We start from the raw sequence: 23578 nt of genomic DNA on the forward strand, positions 1-23578 counted from the left end.
AGTTGAAACAAGGTGAAACCTACACCATGGACACCTGAATTTTGGACAGTTGCCCTCAGTGGCAGGGAATTTTAGCAATGCACAAGTTCTCTTTGCTGGGTGTAACCATCCCATCTCCTCCTCAGGGCTGGATATCAAGACTTATATCATTCCAAAGACTTGTCCTGCTAAAATATAAGGTAGCACAAGCTATTTTTGTAAGATAAAATAACAGGTGATTGGAGAGGTAAACAAACTATTGCTCTTAAACTGCTGCACACAGCAGAAGTTGAAGGAACTGGAACTCGATAATAAAACCCCACATAATCAGAATATGTTGCTTGGGGAAATAGCAATAAGTTAGAGGTTATGGGCTTGAATAAAATGCAGAGCAAGAAATTAGTAACTTGAGGGAAAGCAACAAACAATGAGGGCTAAGGTTTATTTAGAATAAACAGGTTAACAGGAGCACCCAAGCATCAACATGCACAATCACAGCTCCATTAAAAACATGCTAAAGGCAAGGAAACAAACAGGAACTAACAATTGTTCATTTTCACTCCTACAGACCTATATGCTCATGGTCTGAGGTCTTCCATCCTGGGAAACAAGTAGCACCAGATCACAATCTTTTCTGGCAACAGTAAGATTCTCAGCCTACCAAGACAAGCTGAGTATAAATGTTTAGAAAAAGATCCCACAGTAATGACTATTTGGTCAAAAAAACAGCAGATGAAATCCTTTCCTAAAAATCAAACTGAGGCACATGGAGGGAAACATGGAAATCACAGCTTATGACTTAACTCCTACCATTTAAAATAGAGATCCTGGCACTGTGACAGGTGCTGCAGTGAAGCTGTTCTCTGTGCTCAACTGGAGTGTCAGGGATCATTACAAAATAAGGGGAGAAGTGAACAGGAAACACCCCTACACCATCATTATTTAGCCCAGATCTTTTGTGCACTTACATCTCAAATATGATGTGCAGTTCTGGTTTGCTTAAAAGGTGCAAAGAGAATCTTGAAAGACACATAAAAACATATCAGTTGCGCCTAAAAGCACATGGAGCAACTAAATACACCAGTATTTCCACCCTAGAAAGGCAGTAATCCGGATGAAATCCCAACCAATATACTAAAAAAAAAAAAAAAAAAAAAACCAACATGGAAAGCAATATAAGAGAGAGATACTCATCCACTCAATTTATGTTTAGAGAAACAATGACTCTTTCTGTAAAGCAAAGGACTAAAGCAATAGATCAAACATGTAATCAGAACATAGACAGCAACTTCATACAACATGTTTTCAAACCACAGAACTCCTTACTACAGCACACTGAAGAGGCAAAAAACTTTAGGAAGTTTCTTTCCTTAAAACAAAAATAATAGAAGAAAGTTTAACCAAAACCACACAACACAGAAGTACTATTTTAACTATATGTTACTTGAAGCTGAAAGAGTGCACAGAGGTCCCTGTATGCTACCCTTGCCTCCTCCCCTGTATATATGCTACTGGCTATTTTTCTGGGTAAGGTTTTAGGCTGGTGGACTTTTGGTCTGACACAGTGCTCCTATCTCTATGCTATTCTCTGGAATGAAATACAAGTTAACACCCACCTACAGAATGAATAAAACTGAACGGCGTGGCATGAAGCAATAAAGTGCACAAACCTGTATGTAGCTCCGCATTGCAGGCAGCTCCAGCAAAATTCAAATCTGTGGTAAAAATGAGGGAGCTATGAGGGACAGCTGCTCACTGAGAGATAGGGAGCCCTACACAACAGCCAGCAGGACAAGGACCTCACTAGCCAGCCTCACTGTACACATACAGGGTAAACAGAACAGGCCCAGGGGCACCATCTGCATTCAGGCACAAGGCCAGGTAATAAAACAGCTTCCAGAAGATGAGGTAGGTCTGAAGTTTGTCTAAGAACCCAAGCTATAGGTTATAAGCAGATCCAGAGACACACAGAGTAAGGAAAAAGACACACAACCCAAGTGAATACTGAACAGAGTCTATACAGGCTAAAAGGGACCAAGGCTCTAAAAGATTCTTTAGCCAGGGTAGAGCTTAAATAGAGCTCCTGGGCCCATGGGCAAAGGGTGTGGGTGGAGACTCCAGATGCAGCTGGTCAGGTCCATTAAGACCTATTAGTGCCCTCAGAGCCTTGACCCTGGAAACAGAACTATTTAGGTATGCTGTCCCTAAACTTATCCTGCAGTCACCTGGATCAGACCTCTGCAACAGGCACAGCATCAGTCCAAGCTAAGAAAGGTTGGATTGATGCTGAACTTTAGCCCTTCACAAACCAAAAACTCTGAGAATTACACTGCAAAGACAGCTGAGCTACTTTTTAAGTAAGACAGATTTGATCTAACCAGGCTTATCTTAGCTAGCCCTGCTTCCCTTGTAGTGGAAAGATGATACTGAAACATTAGGGCTGTTGGCTTGTGTGATTACAAAACATGGATTACAGCTTCCACTTTTTATCAAAGCCTGCCTCACATTTATTAGCTCAGACTCCAGCACAACAAAGTGACCAGCCTGCTCACAGCCTAGATGTGACTACCTGTGTGCCACACTGGTGTGGGGTGCTGTGCCTGTGAATCCAGGTGAACACAGGCCAAACACTGTTAATGCCTTTGAATTTGTAATACAAATAATCAGATAAAGCACCCACAGCATTGTTAGTTGGCACTGTCTGAAAGAGTAAAAAGTCTTGAACAACATGAGTTTAATGCAGAAATTCTTGAATTCTAATTGTGGTTTTGACAATCACTTCCTCATTTAGTCTTTCTTGGCCCTGGTTCTGTAGATAGTATCTACCTGCCTGATTGGCACTCAAAACAGGTTAACATTTGTAGGCACACTGAACACAGATTCTTTAAGTGTTAACACCATTTTATGTGAAATAAGGCCAGAAGGGACTATGATTTCATCTTCTGATACCCATTGTACAGGCCCTCTGCATTTATTCTAAATATTTCCTGACAGATGTTCTTGACCTGCAGTGGGCAGCATTTTGCTGCCAGTTTCTATTTTCATTGGAAATCTTGGCCCTTACTTCACTGCATGATTGTGCATGAGTAATAAAAAGCATGACAGCAGAATGATTGTGCAGTACCTTGCTGGTAAACACTACATCTGGCCAGACATGGTTAACTGTGCATGTACAGACCCAAGAGTTTTGGATGCTTCAAGTGTGCTGCACTTTGGCACTAAACCATGTGATAAGGGGTCACATAGGGCACACCTCTTCTTTGCTCCTGAAAGAAAGGAAGGGACATGCTTAGCCAGAGAAATTTGGCACCCACTGTATTTGCAGACTCAGTAACTGATCAGGCAAATATTTCTGTTCATTAAAGACCTCCCTGACAGGGCCCGTCAGGGTCCTGAGGATGTTAACAAGACTTAATGGCCCCGACCAGCCTCACCTGAGGCCTCCACCCACACACCTGATCGGTGGGCCCTGAACTTCAGTAAGCTCAGGCCTGGCCAGGCAATTACTTCCTGTCTAAGCGCTGGGGTAGGTGTGTTTGTTTTGGTAGTTGGTTCTGGTCTTGTTTGCTGTCTGGATTTGGTTTCTAGGTGACCCTCAGGCTTGCCTCTAGCTCTGTTTCAGGCCTCATCTTCTGTTCCTCTCTTGCCTCTGTGGCTGTGCCACAGAGCTGCTTTGTGCTGTCCCTGTGGCTGAGGCTGGAGCCTGTTCCCAGCCCCCAGCTCTGCCTGTCCTGCTGCAGGACTGTGCCCTGTCAGTGGAGGGACCTCCTGTGCTGAGCTCGGGTTTGGCTCCTTGCTCACCTCACCTCAGAAGAAGCATTTCTGGCTACTTGCTGACAGAGGTAAAGAGAGTTCAGGACAGTACAGTGCTGAGGAACTGAGGTTTGCTAAAGTTGTAATCTGCAAGCTGTGATTTTTGTGGCAGAAGAAGAAGAATTATCGTGTGGGGAAAGTTCTGTACTCCTGATATCTGTAGATATGGTTTGGGGCAAGTGAACAGGCAACTAGACAGCTGTTATGTCAGATCACTAATTAGTACAGACCAGAAGCAATCCTAAAGACTTAAAAAGCTTACAGAGGTATGACACCTGATGGTAATTTGTACAGCTATCCCAAAATAGGGCTTTAGTGTACACCAGCATTTTAAGAGCACTGAAAATAATCTTTTCAGCAACCACTACTATGAGGAGAGCTTACCTAATTAGAACCTTGACAGTGTCTTTTAATTGATATATATTTAGAATGTGTTTGGAAAACCAAGCATCTTTGGCAACAGAAAAATTTGGAACAAACTACAATTGTTAAAACAACCTACCTGCTTGATTTTTTTTTCTTCACATTTGTAGTTCTGCTCCTGAGTGTTTTAATTTTAATGTCTTCCCCTGCTGATTGTTGATTTCCTGGGGGATGATGCCACATGAGTGTAAGCCAAATGACATTAACATTTCTGATGACTTTTAAGAAGGCAGCATAAAAGACATGCTACCAGAGAAATTCTGTAAAAGGTGTAAACATTTTGAGGTAAAATGATGAAGAGATAACTGGGAGAATGTTAAGATTTAAAGGTGCAAATGAACTACTACAGGCTCTAATAAAGAAAACAGACCTTGAAAGCACTTTATACCAGTAAGTATTTTTAAAAAACCAACAAAGCTAGGTACATAAAGCTCATTGCTGAATTCCTTTGTCTGTTAATATATCTATGGAAGATGTTCTTTTTAGTTTTGCAATGCAAATTTTTACTGCTTCCCTAAACAGTATGCACACATGGGGCACCCTTCCCTAAATTATGACGGTTACCAAAGTATCTTCTTGAAATATCCTGCCTGTAGCTAAGAGAAGTGACAGCCCAGCTATGTGATTATTGATTTTTCTAGTCTCTGGTGAAACTCTAGAAACTTGATGACTTTCAGCTGTTAGTGCAGTTGCAAGGCTTTTCTGTGTGAAAGCAGTAAATTAGGCTCCTACAGCTGGAGCTGTTAACACAGCATGGTTGCTGTGGTGGGAGGAGGCTTTTCCTGAGCAGAAACCCAAAAGAATACAAACTGGGTAGAGAAAATGGCATCAAGAGTGACTAAAAAAACCTGTTTCAGTAACTCACAGAACAGTTGCCTTTCTATTAGTAACTTACAAAGGGTGACTTCAACAACAACAACAACAAAAATTTTGCAGGTATATTACAAAAGATAAAAAGGCTTGAGGGTTTTCTGCTGTAAAGGACTTATTTAATGTTTTGTAGAAGAAATCTATTCTTTTTTTAGTTGTGGGAAAGAATGAATATTATAACAGCCATTTCTCACATATATAAATGATACAATAATCAAACAGAGCAAAATGAAGTTGTTTCTGATTCTGACACATGCTTAATTTTAAAGAATATAATCTATTAAAGAAAAAATTAGTAATTTTTCTTGAAGGCAATCTCACACAAGCAGGAAGCAAAAATATTCTGGCAATTTTTTTTGGAAAGTGATTCCTTTTACTCGTGCAAGCATATAGATCTGTTTGACTGGTTTCTTTGTGTTAGAAGACTAACTTTTTAAGAAGGTATATTGCCATGTGAAATACTTGAAATCTAGGTCAAGACATATGGGGCAAAAAGTATATAAGGAATAGGTGAGTAACTGCAGAAAAATAATAGAAAAGCTTGACAGCATGAGCTTTCTTACTAGCTGTCACCAGGCATCAGGTGTACGCTCTCTCCTTGCTCCGTGCACCAGCATCCAGAGGGTACACTTGTGAGTTTTTTCTTCAGGAGCTGAAGACAAAAGGTCAAATACCTCCTGGTATTTATTATTATAAAGGAACGCCTTAGACACTGTAATCAACAGAGACATTGCAGAAAATCTAAAAAACTGTCCAAAATGTTGGCAACTGTGGAATCATAATGTTTGACCTGATTCTAAAACCGCCAATTTTTCTTTCTTTCAATGTTTCCCCTTATGATGCATTTTGAAACTTGCATATAAATAACCATACTGAATTTTTTTTTCCTGGGTATGAAACCATAATTGTAGACAAAAGAAATATTCATGTTCTAGCCCGAAGTTTAAGTAGCTATTTAAATGGCTAAAAAGAAATCGATGCATTTTACAGTCTAATTAGAGCTCGTTAGGTTTTGGTTATGTGCACCCGTAGGTCTAAAGATACGTCTTTGTTGGCGAAATGCGCGGATGACTGTTCTTAAGGAGCAGCGAGCGATCCCCGGGGGCACTAACAAACGGGCTCTGCACCGTGCCCGGAGCAGGCAAAGGTGCGAGGCGGCCCCCGCAGCGGCTCGGCGGGGCTGAGCCCGCCTTTCCCGCGGCTCAGCTGCGGAGGGGCGGCCCGGCTGACGCGATCCGCAGGCGCCGCGGCGTGGCCCGGCCGCGGCTCGGCGGGGCCGCCCCGAGCTCCGCCCCTGCGGCGCGGCGGGGCCCCGGCGCTGCCCCGAGCGCCGCCGCTCGCCGCCTGAGGGAGCCGCCGCCGGGCCTGCCCGGCCCTGCCCTGCCGTGCCCCATGGCTTCCCCGGCGGCGGCGGGGCCCGGCGCCGCGCTGCCCCCGGCCGCGGCGCGCCGAGACTTCTACTGGCTGCGCTCCTTCATCGCCGGAGGTGGGTGCCCCGGGCGGGGGGGCGGCGCAGGCGGACCTCGGTGTCGCTGTCCCCGGTGAAACTGCCGCCGGGTCTCGTCGCCTGGGGAAGCAGGGAGCTGGCTTTTCCTTTTTCCCCTCATGGACTGGCGCGGTGCACGCCAGTGACTCGCACGTGTGTCAGAACCAGCGAGGAGCCCTGGTCAGCCGCCACTTAAATGATCCCGGAGCCCAGACCCTCGTTAGGGTACTCGGGGAGGGTGGATTATCCCTATCCTCAGACCGTTGAGAAGATGAAGATGGTGTCAAGGGGCGAGACAGCATGGCAAACACAACATTAGTCACCTTTTATAGAAAAAGCCTATTCTTTCTCTAAGGTGCTGTCTCAGGTGACTGATTTGCTGGGGGTAGGAGAAGGTTGTGTTTATTTACAGTTTTTACATCATGCCACACTCTCTGTTGGATCTCACTCTCTGAAGTGGCTCGGGGTATATGGCAGACATGTAGCGCACCTCCTTGGGAAGATCAGCAAGGGCTGTTTCCCAGAAAAGGGAAGGAGGAAAAAGGATGGAAAACTCTTGAGTAACTTTCAGGAAAGTTCCTTCTGCAACGACCTTAGCAGCTGAGACGGACAGTGGCCTGGGTTTTTGTAAACAGGAAAAGTAGATTAAACGTTTCGCTAAGTCTTCAAGGGCTTTGTAGCATCTGATAGAAGCTGTTTACTTGTCACTGGGGCTTTTTCCAGTTCCTGTTCCTGACTGAGTTAGCTACTTATTTAACTGCTGATCTAAAGAACTTTTTTCATCCAGTCACTTTTCTGTTTCTCTCTTGGAAAGGTGTTGCAGGATGTTGTGCCAAAACAACTACTGCACCACTGGATCGAGTAAAGATTTTGCTGCAAGCTCATAACCACCATTACAAACATCTAGGTAAGATGGTGTCTAATTTTTGGTTTTAAATGTAGTGTGTGTGGTTTGGGTATATTAATTTACTCAGCGATGAAGCTGATAAAAAAGGTGCTCATCAGACAGAAGGTTGTATCTGTCTGGTCAGGCTGTGTGCCATGTTTTGTTACTGTTTGAGAAGAAGAACAAAGCCCTGTGTAAGTTGTGGTATCAATCGACTGAGATGTCAGAATAATCCCCAATAAGGCATGTAAGAGCTAGGCTTGATCTTCTGCTTACAGAAGCCAGCAGGAGATTGGTAATCATAGCTTCAAAGCTTGGATGATTTCAGTGACAACTGTGCTGCAGTGGTTCCCAGGGGCCGTGGGGATCCCTGCAGTTCAGACAGAGGCACGGCTGGTGAGAACTGGAGAGAGCAGAGGATTTGTGCCTGCTGTAAGGTGCAGGTAATCTGTATTCAGCATCTGTGTTGCATCATGGTGAAAGCAAATTCACGTGTCCAGGACTGTTCTCTGCGGGCTGTAACAGTGCCCTCTTGTGCAGAGCATTTGAGCCATTTATGTCAGATGTTACTGAAATATGTCATAACTTTTGCTCCAAAATTTAAGTGTTGCAATTGTCAGGGAAAAAAAATACTTTGGGTCAGCTAATTTTGCATGTAACTGAACTTGTTTTTGGCTTAGACACTAAATATAATGTTTTTTAGAAGTTGGAAAAATCAATCATTGCTAAATCATAAAATTCAGTGGATATATATATTCACAGTGGCAAAAAGGGAAACACAAGCAATGTGTTTTAGTAACACAGACACAAGTATACAGTCAAGTCTAAGAATTGGAGGGTGAAATAATTGGTTTGACTGGGATTTTAAATCTTCAATTTGCTTTGTACTGTGCCATAGTTGGCAAGTAAAATCTTATGTTATTCCCTATTTTGGAAGTCAGATATGATGCTGATTATTTGAACTGTGTCTGACTTGAATGCATATCCATGTTACATGTAGGCAAAAAAGGAGAATTATGTGGATGAGGTACCTGTAAGTGCAGAGACACGATGGTTCAGTTCATCAGAGTCCTCCCTGTGTGTTTTTCTACCTTTGCACTGTGGAGCTTGTGGATCTCGCTGTGTTCTAGGAAATAGAAACAGTAACTCATCATTGCAGCATAGAGAGAAATTCTGGTCTTGGCATAAGTAAGTTCAGAGGCATGTAATAAGCATGACATCTTAAAAGTAAATTTGCTACTAAATATGTAATAATATCTTAATATACAATGATATAGTAACAAAGTGCACTAATCTATTCATATTCTTAGAATCTCAGAAACTAATAGATACTTGTTTTGTTAAAACTTCAAATGAAAGTTTGTCAGCCACTCTTTTCTTCCTGCCTGAAAGCAAGATATCTTTTTCATTTTCCATTCTTATTTAGTAGTTGCATATGAATTAAAACTGTTTGACTATCAGTTAATTATTTTATAGAATCAAACTAAAAAGTGAATTTGATAGCAACTGTGCATAGCTAACACTTATAGTAAAACTATAGGTTGTGCCAAAACTTTGTGCGATCTTGCATTATTTGCTGCTGATTAAAAGGAAGTAGGATTGCTTCGTGTTGCAACAACTCTGAGACAAAGAGTGTGAGATGTTAAGTTGTAAGTAATGAGAGTCTTCAACAAGTTTGATTTCCTCAGTGATGGCATTTAATCTGTAATTTAGCACGTAGCAATATAATTTTGCCATGGTTTTAGAATTTAAAGCATTATTTATTTATTTGTTTAGAATTGACTGAATTGTAAGTCAGCCAGTTCCCTCCCCTGTGTTGCTGGCCTTAGGCTGCTGTGGATGGGTAGTGGCATCTGCAGGAGCATTGCTCACAGTCCAGGCAAGTACTGGGGCCTGAGTGCAGAGGTTCACTGAGTCTGGGAGATAGCAAACTGATAAGTAACCTTAAGGCTCTCCCCTCCAGCAATGTTTGGGCAGTGAAAGTGGATTTTCCACACTTATATGAGCAACATGATGCAGCCTTAGCTTTATATGCTTACTTTCTTTACAGTAGCATTTGCTTGATTTTTTTTTTCCTTCCCCAGTGTTAAATACCCTGTTTTGTATTGCTGCAGGAGTATTTTCTACGTTGTGTGCTGTCCCCAAAAAGGAAGGTTACCTTGGGCTGTATAAAGGAAATGGGGCGATGATGATTAGAATCTTTCCGTACGGCGCTATTCAGTTTATGGCATTTGACCAATATAAAAAGGTAGCTGAATTTATTGTTTTCCTTTTCCTTTTGTTTTTTTCCTGCCTGCAATGAACACAGACTGGTTGAGTGAGTGAAACTAACACTGAAACTTCTGTGTCTTATTAAGTAGCTGCATATCTTTTCTAAGGTGGCTTAATTTTATCAGAATTTACTCATTAAAAAATACCAGGGCAACAGGGAAGCTTTTGCAATATTGCTTAAGGAAAAAGAAAATCACACTGATTTCTAAATGCTTGTATTGTTGAGAATAATACCCTTTCTTTTAATGAAAACACAAAGTAATTTCAAGTCTGCTGCTATTTCTATTGCTATGAGGTAGCCCTTTGTGAATAATATAGGAAAAAAATGTAGAATGAAACAACTTTATTGTATTTATGTTGGGATTCCTAGTACTTCATGGATAAAACGACTTAAACTTGAAAATCTGTCTGGATATGACTTACATTTGACCTGACAAATTATCATATCAAGCTGTAGATAAAAATAACCTTGTAGGTAAAAATGCTCATTTCAGGGTTCTACAGGATTTGTCGATTCTTTTCTGTTTCCCTGCCTTTACCCTTTCATAATAAATCTTTGCAACATCTCATGAAGGTCAGTTGTTAGCATGAAGGTATTTTTAAACATTGCTGTTTGTGGCAAAAAATACCATTTGGCTATTAGTGAGGAGAAATTTCATGTTTGAAAGATCAGACTTAGTACCCAGCCAAGTAAATGGTACAATATTTACTGAGGACAATGGGATTGAAATTGTGATTCCCTTCCCTAAGAGTAAATTTCAGAAGACTGATACAAAGAAGTTACTGTAATGGGTTTTGTAGGTTCTTTTCTTTGTGCTGTAATCATGAATGCTGTTGATCTGTGCGTGTTTTATGTTGTGTGGAATAAAAGACAGCATGCCCTCCTTTATAATTGAAATGATTTATGACTCTGCAATTTCAAGAACCCAGTTAGCATCATAGCGCTTTCTTTACCTATTAATTGACCAGAAACCTTCACAGTATTTTGCATGGATATGTAAAAGAAAAAGAAAATCTTAAAGGAGGAAGATACTAAATGATCTTTATAGCACAAAGTGCAAGTCTCAGTTATTTGATAAAAAGCCTGGAAAGTAATTTCTAACTTCCTTCCAGGTCGTAATTAACTTTATCTGAAATGTTGTCCTTTTTCTCTTCCTTTTTGTTTCTCTTTTTTTTTTTTTTTCTTTTCTTTTTTTCTTTTAATCCAGTAAAAATCTTTATGGGAGTATTTCACATGATGTGCATGTAAGAAAAATTGACTCTTCTTACTTTTCAACTTTGTTCAGTGTCTTTTGCTCTCTATATACTCAGTTTGCCTTGTTTAACTCACATTAATGATAACTAAATAAACAATCTAGTTTCTGAAGTGAACAGTACAAATACTTTCAAATTATTGTTTTGCTTTGTTAGTAGAATTTTAGTACTTCCATGTTTTTAATAAGAATTTGAAACAGCAGCAGTGGAAACAGTGTTTAACATTGGAAACAGTGTTTAAAAAATCTAACAGTAATTAAATGTTCTGGCTTGAATTTGTAGCATTGTAAACTTGGTGGAAACTGCTGCAGAGTTTGCACTAATGTGCTAGTAAACTTTGTGCTGTATTTCCCTGTCTTTTCTAATATCTGACTACTATAAATGTTCCATATTATATAGGTGATAAAGAAGCAGCTTGGGATTTCTGGGCATGTGCATCGATTAATGGCTGGATCCATGGCAGGTATAGTTTTGTACTTGGATTTCAGACATGCCTTTTGCTGAGAAGTTAATATTCCTTCAGAGGATGAGTTGATGACGTGGTGTTGGGTCAAACTCCTGCAAATTTGTATTAAGCAAATATGCTAGTAAGTGGTTAATTTAATGTGGTTGCCTAATTGAAATCTGTTTGTCTAAGAGGATTCTTTTAAAAATATTCGTGCAAGTGGTGAATTCTGTGCTATGTTGTGAAGCACAGTTTTTTAATAGTCTTTTATGATGGCATTTTAAAAGTGTAAAAACCAGTGTGATCAATATGAAATATAAAGTTGCAGGTTCTGGTAGAATTAGCTCATCAGCCCTCTGCCACTGCTGCTAGGTTGAATATAAGTCCGCAGAAATAGAGAGAACTGTGGCTTCTTAAATGAGTTGTTTCTTAGGATTTGTCAGAAATGTCTACTTTTCTATGTCCAGTGCAGGTTTGTCATGAATGCTCTTTAGATCGTATTTGTGAATGTTAAAATCTCTCATTTGTTAATTAGTGCAATAGCAGCAGAAAATCCTATCAGTCAAGCGCCAGTGTATAGTATGATAATATATTTGTTTTCCTCTTACTAGTCATTGAGTCAAAAGTAGCTAAGAAAAAAACAGGGGAAGGTAAGTAATAGTGGTGTGAGTTTTAATTGAAGTGATTCTTCATGTGCTTTTCCTTGGTAAAAATAGGCTTACTACTGTCTAGTGACAGTCCTTAAATAGTTACAGGTATTCATATTTAGCTTCTTTTGGAAAAAAAAAAATACTGTGTTTTTTTTTTTTAATGCTACCTTCAGTTAAACTAGGAAGATCTCATTAAATCATCCAGGCTTTGTGTGGTGTCAGAGGAAAGAAAATGAAATTAAACAATGAGAATAGTCCTAAAAACTAACAAAGCCTGTTTGCTAAGATATGTTCCAGAACTTGGCTGGCTTTCTATCTGAAAAATAATAATAAAAAAAACCCAGATCTATAGATGTTATTTCTTTTCTTCCTATTTTTTCCTTTCCCCTGGCTTTAACTGTTCTAAGGACCATTTTGCAATTCACTTCCCCCCCCACCCCCCCAAAAAAACCATTATTATTGTTATTAGCTTTTCCAGGACCTTTGTCAGAGACTGGGAACCTGACTGGGAGGCACTGTGAAAACACTGTGTAATCAGCTTAGTCTGTCAGTGTTGGATGGGATGGAATTCTTCCCATAAATAAATTAATAGCATCTGGCATTGTTGTAAGCACCTTACTGGTTAAATCTGGTTTGTGTGGTTAGAATAACAGAAATAAATTAATATACAGAACTATCTGGCAAGCACAATCTGCTTTGTGTGGTGTGTTTAAGTATAATATACTCATTAGTTTCATTTTTAGAACCCCAAAGTGAGGAACTGAGCTTGACTTAGGGGTCAGATGAACACAGCAGTCAAATATTATTAGTGTCTCACTATTTGTTTACTAGGTGGCATTAACTGCTTCTTGGGATATTCTTTAGATAATAAGAGGCAGAGGGTTTATCTTAAGTATATCAAGGAGATAGAGGGGAGGAAGGAGGCACTAAGAAGAGCAAACTAAGAGTTTGAAATCTGGTACAGAAGTTTTCTAGGTTTGCAAATAAAAAAGACAAGACTTGAAAGCAGTTGGTAATATTTCTTGCTTTCCCTCCTGTGCTGGCTCCAATAAAGGATATTCTTCTGTTTCTTCCATGCTTTAACACTAAAGGAGGTGATGTGCTGGACAAACCCCAGTGTTGGTGCAGAGGGGCCGTCACAGTTTCATGAGATGCAGTATTAAATTGAGACTAGATAACCTGTATTTCTTTGAACTTTTTGTCCCTTCTGCACCATTTAGCCAGGCAGCTGTCTGCTTTCAGTCCTCTGTACCAACTGTACTTAAACCTTGTTTATGTCAGTGTTTCCAACATGACTAGTGGTCAACACACCTGAATCAGCTCAAAGTGGTGGGAAACATTTATGTGTCTTCTGTAAGTGATAAACAGGATCAAAAGCATATCCACAGGGGAAAACAAGGCAGTGAGGATGGGGGTAGTGGAGGGGGAGGAAAGAAAAGCCTATTGTAATGCATATATTTAAGGAGACCCAGTTAAAGTTACTGTGGAAACTCTAACTCTGAATTTCCTGAGTCTTGTGTGATTCAAATTTCAGCTGTAACACTTCATTAACAGATAAGTAGTGTATAGCTTCTTTTAAGGAAAGACAGAGCTGGGCAGAAGAGAAATCATAGAGGTTGGTGTGGTTTAGGAAAGAAATTTATCAAATGACAACAAAAATGAACAAGTAACATTCAATAAAACATCACAGGATGATTTTACATTTTTTTAAAGTTTTCTAATAGAAAAATCCAAATCAAAACACAGAAATGTGTATTTTCTCTTCTGCACTTGATTAACTTCAAAATGACAAAGCCAAAAAAGACTAGATGTTATCTAGAATAAACTCAAGTCCCATTAAACTAATACAGAAAGTATGCTTTTGTTTTTAGCTTTTTACTTTTACTAAAAGTGATTGAAAATAGTACTGACCTAGCACTATCCAGGAGGATATGACTGTCTCCATTTTAAATAGTTTGTAATTAACAGTTACCTACTTCAGTCAGCATTTAAAAAAAATCTGGTCTGCTTCTTCAGATGTGCTATGGAGGGAAACAGAATCACATATTGGACATAAAAAATAATTAGGACTAATAAATCAGGCATTCTTTAACCTGGCAAATATTTTTGGTCATCAGCAATTTCTCTGTTTGTAGTTTTTGAAGCTTTATTTTGTTCAGAAGCTGCTACTTGGATAATTTAATCTTTATATTAGCTAAGGAGAAAATCTGCAGTTCAAGGCTATGTCTTGTGCTTATCAGTTTTTGAGCTTTATTCCTCTGAATCTCCTGGCAGTGCTTAATTTGATCTCTGGAGCTACTGATACAGTACAAAGAGCATGATACAGAGATCATAAAACTTGCATACCAGCTGTGTTTGCAATGTAAATGTATTTCACTTGTTTTTTCTTGTTCCACATAGTTTTTTTATTTCCAAAGAAAGAAAATTACTAAGAACAGAGGGATAGTAGGGAAACTGGGAGACAGATGAATCCCTGTGGAGCTAATCTCATTGTTAACTCCCGAAGCCTGGGAAGAAAATCAAGGATAGTCTAATGTGCTTCAGTGTCTTTAGTCTGTGTAATCCAGTATCTTGTCCCCAAGAGTGGTCAAAGGTGCTGAGGACAATATGGGAAGTGAAGTCTTTCCCTAACTTCTGAGTCAGCATTGGCAGTGAAAAAGTCTGCTGGATTTGAGGAAGTGGCTCTTTGAAGGGTGTAGCTACATTCCCCTATTATGATTATTTCAGATCAGACAGTGGCAAGTGCTGTATGTATCTCTGAACTGTTGATACACTTTTGAATCTGTCCTATTTAACCTACCCCTGCAGAGATTTTTGGCTTAGCTGTCATTTATGGGGATACACTTTGCTTTTTCGAGCCTGGGACTGAGCCTTAAGATGCTGTGGTCTGACTTCTCATAATGACTTCTCTCAGAGGTGAGATGAGTAATCTTTTAGACCTCATCACAATGATTTTGTGTCCCACAGCTGGCTGCCATTCCTCTTGGATAGTGTCTCTCTTGAGCCCCAAGAGAAATCTTGGTCCCTTGTGTGTACATTTTCCTTAGATGAACAGTAAAGCAGTAACATGCCTCTCCTAGTTGCTACAAGACAGCATATATTCCCCTTTTTACTTTTCATTTTTTTCAAAAATTCATGGCTAGAAGATTTTAAGAAAAAAATACTAAAAGTTTCTATTTAAATCCTTACTACATACCATTTCTTTCAGTTTCATCTGTAGCTTTTTTTTTTTTAAACTGTACTACTTCCAGAGTGTGCTCACTAGATAGTGCATTCACCAAGCTCTTGGTTGGTCGGTTGCTAGCCTTTGTTCAGAGGAAGTGCCTGGGTAGATATCAGTGCGTGATTGGAAAGAGAAGAGGGCGTAAAGTCTGCTTTCTGAAGAGGGATGGCACTCTTAAGCTCTGTAAAGGTGCTTCCACCCCCCCCTCAATTTTTTTTAAACTGCTTTAATTGGTCTATTTGATGATATTTCTGGACATCTCAGGGAATCTATTAGGGAAAGGCTCGAGACTGAGGGATTGCATTTTATGTAAGACAGTGGAAACAGTCTTGAAGTTGCTTTAGTGTTTTGCAGCTTCCAACTGTTGAATCCTGTGGGTGAGACAACTTCAGAGATAAACTGCAGATGTCTCCCTTTTGTTCAGAGGACTTTTCCAAAATCTCCAAAAGAGTTGTTTTTGTCTTTGAAAATGAATTACTGGTGGGATAATCCAGAATCCCACAAACTTGGTTCCCAACTGAGAGTTTTGTGTCAGTGTCAGATTTTTGGATAGCTCACTTGCAATGTTTTTTTATCTCACCATCTAATCCTGGTAACTTTCAGATCATTCAGTTTATCAGAGCAGTGTTTTTTTTTTGGGTTTTTCTTAAATCCAGGCATAAAAGTTACAAAGAGCTTGTCTGCAGGAGTTGTGTTGCTTTTGGATTTTGTTGTTGGTTTGTTTGCTTTTTTTCTTCCCCCTGTTATGGATTTGTCTTGGCCTTGTGGAAAGGAGGGGAGATGATACCTACAAAAAGTTCATTAAGAAACTATTAAAACTTAAAAGGAAGTGACAATTTCCTGACAAAAACAAGTGACAGTTTTCTTTCCACAAAAAGCGTACTTATCTTCTGTAGGACCAATTTTAAAAAGCTACATTTCCCTAAATCAAAGCAGTTTTTAGAAAACAGTGCCAGTTACAAAGATTTTTACTTTCTTCTTTGCCTTTCCCCAGATTTTTTTTTTTTTTTTGTGTGAGTCTTGGTTTTTTGATGGTTTTTTTTTGGTGACTGTGGTGTACCATCAGAAAATGACCACTGTTGTTAGTCAACAGTTTTAACTATTCCTTCCAAAGAATCTGTCAGCCATTGACTGGTTTACCTCAATACCTAGCAGCTGGAAAGAATTTGTTACTCAGGCAAGTGTTAGAATTGTTGTTTTCTGTACTGGAGTTGTACTCCCAAAATTGCAAGTTGGTCAGCATTTAAGGTGTTTTGAAGCAGCTCCTAACAAGATGAGTTCTAAGATTTGATTTCTTTCCCTTTTATTTTGCCTCTTAAGTCCAGAAAGCTTTTCTGCTCAGTTTTAAAATAGAAGTGCTGATGTAACATGAACTATTAAAATGCAGTAATGCAACACAGTTAAGTACTTCTTATCAGTATGAGCCTGGCTCTGTTTTAGATGTAATCGGAATATATTTAGTGTGTTGTTAGAATATGTTTAATATTTTCAGATACAGTAGATAGATTCATGTATCTATACCCAGCAATGACAGCAAATTCTGACAGAACCTTTTTGGAATAAAACATATAAATTCGGTGGTTTGAAATTTTTTTTAATATGGTAGGTTTAGGTTTAATGGTTGCAATCCAGTAAAGCTGATGTACTTGACTAGCCTGATTCTTAGGAGCTATGAATTTCAATAAGATTGCTCAGGTGAATATAGCCAGGCCTATAAATCTTGGAAAATCTGGGCCTAGGTGTGCTGCTTCAGTGAACATCAAGTACAAACATAAATCCTTTGTGTGTTGCTGGAGTTAGTGTTCGTCTTTACTGATTATAAGTGACTTTAAGTGTTTCTTTAACCAAATAGTTTATATATGCTATTGTATTCACTGCCAGGAAAGGAAATTCTACTTTTCAAAATAATCCTAGAATCAGATAAGGTGTAGGTGAGTTTTGTTTGCTTGTTTTGTTTTTGTTTTTAATAAAGGTATTACAGCAGTGATTTGTACTTACCCTCTTGATATGGTTAGAGTTCGCCTGGCGTTCCAAGTAAAAGGGGAACACAAGTACATGGGAATTATCCATGCATTCAAGATGATTTACACAAAGGTATTTTTTCTTTTAATCTTCAGTTCTGTCAAAGCAAAGCATGCTCTTACATAATGTTGCACTGCGTTGAACATGATGGCTTAGTGCAAAGTAACATGACTTCATGGCGTGCACTTTGAATTTTTTAATGTAAAAAGTTATTTGGATGCTGCTGAGCTGTAGCTAAGGCTCGTGTACGTGGGAGGTCAGAAACAGCAGAGAAGCTGCTTTTCAAGAAAAGTAGTGATGTTACCAAAAAGATTTGGGGAGGAGGGCTGTGTATAAATGTTTTCAGTTATAATGGGTGTAGATTTTTCTCTTTTGTTTTCACTTCCTTATTTCCTTTGGAGCCAGGCAGTTGTCCCTTCAATTCTTCAGGCACAGGAAGCAGAGCATGACATGAGCTCCTTGGTGGTAGATGGTGCTAGTCAGATGGCTGCCATGGGAGTCCGTATGAACAGTGGGTAACTCAAGACTTGTATTTCTTGCTACAAATGCTGCTGTGTTTTTCTTTCAAAGGAAGGTGGTTTTAGTGGATTCTACAGAGGGCTGATGCCAACTGTGGTGGGAATGGCACCATATGCGGGTAAGTTAAAACCAGAACGTGCCAGTCCTTCAGCAGTTCTGTGCACTACTAAATTGGTTTAATATATTTGCACACCTAGTTAATTAGCTCCTGTCCAAATTACTTTCAATGATGCTCCTTTAAAAGTGTCTTCAATAGTCAAAGCCTAGCATTTCTGCATTTTGGAGCTGAGAGTGAGAAAGGTAAACTAGTGGTTGTCTTGGGCTTCCCAGTTTCCCCCCAAGAAAACAAGGAGGCTGTTTCTCTCCAGCAGGCAGATCCTTGGGAGCGGGCGCTCTGTAAATGCGGCCTCAGAGCCTCCGTTGGCTCCATCTCCTGGTGGTGTTCCGTAAACACTCCCGCACGTAGAGCAGCGGCGATGTGCAACAGGGGAGCAGAACAGCCCGGCTCAATCAACTACCCTCGTTTTTAAAAGCTGAGACATGTCTCTCACTTAGAAAGATCTCAGGAGCAATTCTTAGCGGCAAGGAAAGATTCTTGACAGCAATCCAGTAATTTAAAACTCACAGTCAAGCTTATTTAAAGTATTCTTGTAGCGTTATGTATAAACACAAATCCATTTGGACAGAAGTTTCTGTAGAAGTTCAAATTACTGTTTATCTGTTTTTCTGCTTAAGAAAAAACCTCTGAAAGAACTGGAAAATAGTTTCATTTTGTAAATGTAGCTTTCTGTTTATGATGATACATCAACAAATAGATTTTTTTATGAAAGTACATAAAATTAAATTTCCTTTTAGGTTTTTCATTTTTTACCTTTGGTACCTTAAAGAGCATTGGACTTGCTCAAGCACCTAACTTGCTTGGACGGCCTTCATTAGATAACCCCGATGTCTTAGTTTTGAAAACACACGTAAACCTGCTGTGTGGTGGCATAGCTGGAGCAATAGCTCAGACGATATCGTAAGTTTGGGCATGGGGTTGGTTTCATCTCTGTAGCTGTTCATTCTAAAGAAACTTTTATCTAACACAATTTTATCTAAGTCTAATTATTAGTAAGGTTTTTAAATTAATCAAATACTGAAATGCAGGTATTTCCTATTGTTTCACTTACTTACTAAATATCTATTTAATCCTCAGGGTCTTTTAAGAGTTATGCAATGAGTCAATTAAACAAATTCAGGCAAATCTCCTAAAACCCACTGGAGTCTTTTTTAGTAACAATGTTGTTTCTTAGCTTGTTTGGAAAACTAAAAAATTTTGACCCTGAACATAATTTGCAGAATTTCACTATTCCAATTTACTTTCAAATCTATGTAACCTGTGAAGCCATAGGAATAAAAAAAAAAATTAAAGCCAAACAAGTCTTAGATATTGTATTTGGCATTTTTATTACTTTACTTGCTTTTTCCTTCCTCACTCTGTCCTTGTTCTATTTTATTTTGTCCATAAAATAAGTTAATTCAATGGACTTATACAGCATGGATTTTTCACTAAATCCCTGCATTGCAAATATCACTGCCTATTAATCTTCAAACTGTTAATTTTATTTTCAATGCAGATGTCTTCTCCCTTCAGCGTTTTACAGACTGTTTTATACGCTTATCTGATCTTCATGTGTCTTCCTTACTAGTGCCAAATAGAATATATTAAGAGCTCTGGTTTGCTGGTTTTGGTTGTATAAGGGGAGTCTCCCATTTTGGTGAGGTTTTCACTGCATTGAGAATCTAAGCTGGATTCCTGACTCAGTGAAAAGAGAGCTGGGAGGTTGCACGGATTTCTTTGTGTTCTTGTTTAAACAACATTCCAACAGCTGTCACGCACCTGCCTGACCTGCTGTTTCCATGTCTTCCCTGTAGATATCCCCTGGATGTAACTCGGAGGCGAATGCAGTTAGGAGCGGTTCTCCCAGACTCTGAAAAGTGCCTGTAAGTATTTCCTTTTCATCTGTACTGAATGAGTTCTTGGATGTCTGAGCTAAGTTCAGCTCTTGATTTTAAATTTTAAAAGAAAGCAACTACCATAAGAAAACAACCACCCCCACCCCCTGAACTACTGTGCTGTTGATTTCTTCATTCTTTCAATAAAGATGTTTCCCTGCAGACAAACGCTACCATTTTCAACCTGGGATTAAAAAAATACCTGAAATAATATGGCATCCTTGTTAGTAATCCTGTATCTCTACTAGTAAAATAATTTTTTTGTATTTTAATGCAACTTGTGCTACCTTTAATATCAGCAAGATCTCTAAAAAAGAGACTGAATGTTTCTACTGAAATGTACTAGTTTTAGAATGTATTTTAAGGGTGCAGAATCTGTTCCATAAGATGATTTTCCATAATATAATTTTATTTGAGCTTTTTTTCAGTTACAGTAATCTCTTATACCCTACACATTGTTGAGGTTCCTCCAGTAGAAGTGGAAGCACCATAATAACTTAAAAATCATAATAGTATTAACTCAGCTCTCATCTTGAGAAACTTTCTGAATTTCAAATTGTCTCAATCAATTTCAATTCTGGGACAGTTTTCTCTTGGTTAGTTTCAATCCTGTGTAATTGTGTATGCCTGAATCCAGTGCAGTTCACTGTGAACCTCCTGTGTGGAAGGTTGGATCCTACCAAGAGCAGCCTGAGTGACCTTTCACAAACAACCTCGATATTGCTTAACTTTGAAGGTTCTGTTCTGTTTTCTTTACCAGCCTTTTTTTCTTTTTTTTTTCTTGGTTATTTTCCACTCCTGATGATTTAAAAATAAAAATGTGTTCATTGTTCTCAGGGTTTTACTTTTTGCATTTGTGAGGACTGCTTTTACAGACCCGAGGCTTCCCCATTTAACAATTTTGTTGTGACCATATAGAGGGCTGTGCTTTGAAGGAGAGACACAGGTCTGTCTTTAGAGGATGAGAGGATAAAGCAAGCAGGAAGTCTCGAAGCTTTGGAACATATGGAAGATGCTCTTCAAGAGCACTGTCTTCAATAGCATGGAAATACCAAGCACTTCAAGTGCTTTCTATTTCGTGTCTGCTTAGTTTCAATACAAGTAGGTGAAGAAAGTTCTCTTTGCACATACAGTGCAATTTCTGCTTTTAATAAGGTAAAATATTATATACCCAGGCTGTTATTTGTAAATGGAATTTATGCTTCTCTGCTCTTTCCTGCCAGTTAGGCAAGAGAATGCGTGGAGCTGTTCTGGTGTAAAATACTGTAATATGTCTTGCAGGGCAGGTGTTTTCAGGCCGACACTAGTTTAGCTGGGACTGCACCATCCTCTTTCCAATTCCCAGTCCTTGGGCCCAAATTTATTGCGGAAGCCCAGGTTGGCTTTTTAGTCATATGTGGCTTTGCTGTGTGGAATGCCATGGGTTTTTCTGCATGGTTCTCTTAAAACCCAAGTAAAAAGTATCTTGTATTTAAAGAACATGATTTTGGTACTGAATGTGTGTATCCATGAATGATTTATTTTTCCAGTACCATGGTGCAGACACTGAAATACGTGTATCAACAACACGGAGTACGAAGAGGACTGTACCGTGGTCTATCCTTGAATTACATTCGCTGTATTCCTTCCCAGGCCGTGGCTTTCACCACTTATGAACTTATGAAACAATTCTTGCACCTCAACTGATTCTTTCTTTTTGAAGACTTTTCTTAAAACTACACTATCAATCCTCAAATGATATTGATGAATAAATGACTTGAAGTTTAACAAAAAAAGCATTCTGTTACTGTGGACCTGCTGTTGTCTGACATCTTTATTTGCCAAAATGTGCTTAATTTCCTGGACTCAAAACCAGGTGACACATTAAAATAAACATTAGCTAGATCTAAACACTTTTTTTGCACTTGATCTTTTAGGCTTCATTATATGAATTGTAGGAATGATACAGTTTTGGAGATGACACCCACATTTTATACGGGCTCCAAGCTGTTAGTTATTCAGCTTTATCACCATTCCAGGAGTTAGATGCTGCTGATTATGCTGTTTTTGAAGCTAGTATTTAGGCATCTGTTCTTCTTTAAAAATTAAATGTAATGAACGGATTTGAACATAATGCAATTATTTTAGCATTCAGCTCCTTGCCAGGTCTGTAGAAGCTGAGCTTGGCAGAGCACACTTCAGCAGCCTTTTATTCTTGTTCTGTACAAGTTTTCTGTATGCAAGAACAATGCATATGTGTTCAGATAGCTGCCCAGGAAGGTATCTTCAGCCATTTCAGCTAGAACCAGCAAGATCTATTTAGCAGTATTAGGTATCTTGCAATTTGGAAACCAGTTCCTTGGTGTACATTCTATTCTAAGAAATGCTGTACTACACAAATAAAAGCAGGGGGAATTTTACAGGGATGAGTGCTAGAAAGGATGTCCTTGTGGCAGGTAGGGCCTAATCTTAGAAAGCTTTTCTGTGGAGCTGCATGTTCTTGGTTTGGTTTGTTCAAGGCTGAGCATGTTATGTACTTCCCAGTACTAGCTGGTGTAAGCAGGTTTTTCCCTACCTTAAACCATGGTGCCAAAGAAGACTGCATGCTGCTGCAGTGACTTGTTTAGGCATACGGACCACATGCAGCCTCACGCAGAAAAGGAAAATAAGATTATTGGCCTCTGTGGGTGTGTGTATGTACTGTTCCTGAAGTCATGGTATGCAATAGACTATTGCATGTTTGCCTCCTCCTGTAATTCCTTTTCTGGAAGGAATTATTTTATACATGATTTGCATTGGTACTCTTGATTTTACTCACTTGATTCAGGAAACTGTAAAGCATTTACTTCATGTAAGTTATTTATTTATTGTAAATATTTTAGTGTCTTCTAAGAATTGGCAATGGTTATGTTAAGTGGTGGATGGTAAGACTGATTTGCTTAATTTTGACAAATTTAACAAACTGGATTTTCAGTTATATATTCAATACCAAGTTATGTGGCTCAATTTTCCCCCCAATTTCTTAAAAATATGTATTTCTTTGAAATTTGCAGTGTAGCAATGGACAGAGAATGAAATGTATCTGGATATATTTTATTAAAATTTTTGAACTAGTATCTTTGTGTGATTTGTGTGTGTTGCAACCAGGACGAATATATGTTTCTGGAATGATCTGTTTGCCCTAATAGGTAAATATGCACAACATTGTAATTCTTAATTAAGTGACAATAAATATGCTTTTTCATCTGATCTTTAGTTTCACATAAAGGAAAGCTAGCCAATATTACAGTGAACTTTTACATTTTAAGTTCTTGCAGTAGAGATAAGTCCACTCTGTTAGGAAAACTAAAGTGCCTTTCTTTGCATTGTTTTGCTGTGTGAGCAAATAAACCAGTTCTTTTTCATGTGAATACTGTTAGGAATTATTAAGAGTTTTACATCTTAATTCTACTACCAGAGATATATTTGAGGCGTGTCATGATAAGTTAAGCAGTTGTAGGGCAGAATAAAGCAGAACCCAGCATGGTTATGCCTGAGAGGAAGAGAACAAAAAGTATCTCCTAAATTCTTGTGTCTGGTATTGGATGTGAAAAACATACCTACTTGATGGAACTGTGCTGTATTTTCAGAATTAGTTTTTTCAAAATAAAATTTAACAGTGTATGAAAGTATTTTAATATCGATTCCTGAAATTACAGTCATACGTGGAGAATGCTGATGGATCTTAAAATTGCAAACATTTTTCACAATCCCCGATTTCAGA

The 23578-nt window shown here is 38.9% G+C and overlaps 2 protein-coding genes across 4 annotated transcripts in view; one reads left to right on the plus strand and one right to left on the minus strand.

Annotated features, from left to right (window-relative positions):
- TET1 (tet methylcytosine dioxygenase 1) overlaps positions 1 to 23578 on the minus strand; it is a 96863-nt gene that overhangs the window by 72598 nt on the left and 687 nt on the right. The window contains exons 1-2 of one of the 2 annotated variants that reach the window (XM_053984215.1): positions 9616 to 9704; positions 8489 to 8583 (exon numbers count right to left, since the gene is read on the minus strand). The gene's annotated coding sequence lies outside the window, so the exon portion shown is untranslated. Of the gene's footprint in view, positions 1 to 8488; positions 8584 to 9615; positions 9705 to 23578 lie in introns of those variants that run through there. The other variant, XM_053984213.1, reaches the window with a different exon arrangement.
- SLC25A16 (solute carrier family 25 member 16) lies at positions 6460 to 22931 on the plus strand. 2 transcript variants are annotated; one of them, XM_053984216.1, is made up of 9 exons: positions 6460 to 6571; positions 7386 to 7478; positions 9572 to 9705; positions 11382 to 11445; positions 17273 to 17394; positions 17893 to 17959; positions 18697 to 18859; positions 19756 to 19824; positions 21366 to 22931. In XM_053984216.1, the coding sequence occupies exons 1-9, from the start codon at positions 6478 to 6480 to the stop codon at positions 21520 to 21522; spliced, it is 963 nt and encodes a 320-aa protein (XP_053840191.1). In that variant the 5' UTR covers positions 6460 to 6477; the 3' UTR covers positions 21523 to 22931. The 2 variants fall into 2 exon arrangements, with proteins under 2 accessions (XP_053840191.1, XP_053840192.1); XM_053984217.1 differs by lacking the exons at positions 6460 to 6571; positions 7386 to 7478; positions 9572 to 9705 and adding an exon at positions 10941 to 10973.

Source organism: Vidua macroura, chromosome 8 (assembly GCF_024509145.1).
Source record: "Vidua macroura isolate BioBank_ID:100142 chromosome 8, ASM2450914v1, whole genome shotgun sequence".
NCBI lineage: Eukaryota > Metazoa > Chordata > Aves > Passeriformes > Viduidae > Vidua > Vidua macroura.

Bases quoted from the DNA above. Each gene is read 5' to 3' on its own strand.
- SLC25A16 (XM_053984216.1), top strand. From the start codon at position 6,478: ATGGCTTCCCCGGCGGCGGCGGGGCCCGGCGCCGCGCTGCCCCCGGCC. The intron at 6,572-7,385 runs GTGGGTGCCCCG...TCTCTTGGAAAG, and splicing joins GCGCTCCTTCATCGCCGGAG to GTGTTGCAGGATGTTGTGCC. The intron at 9,706-11,381 runs GTAGCTGAATTT...CATATTATATAG, and splicing joins CATTTGACCAATATAAAAAG to GTGATAAAGAAGCAGCTTGG.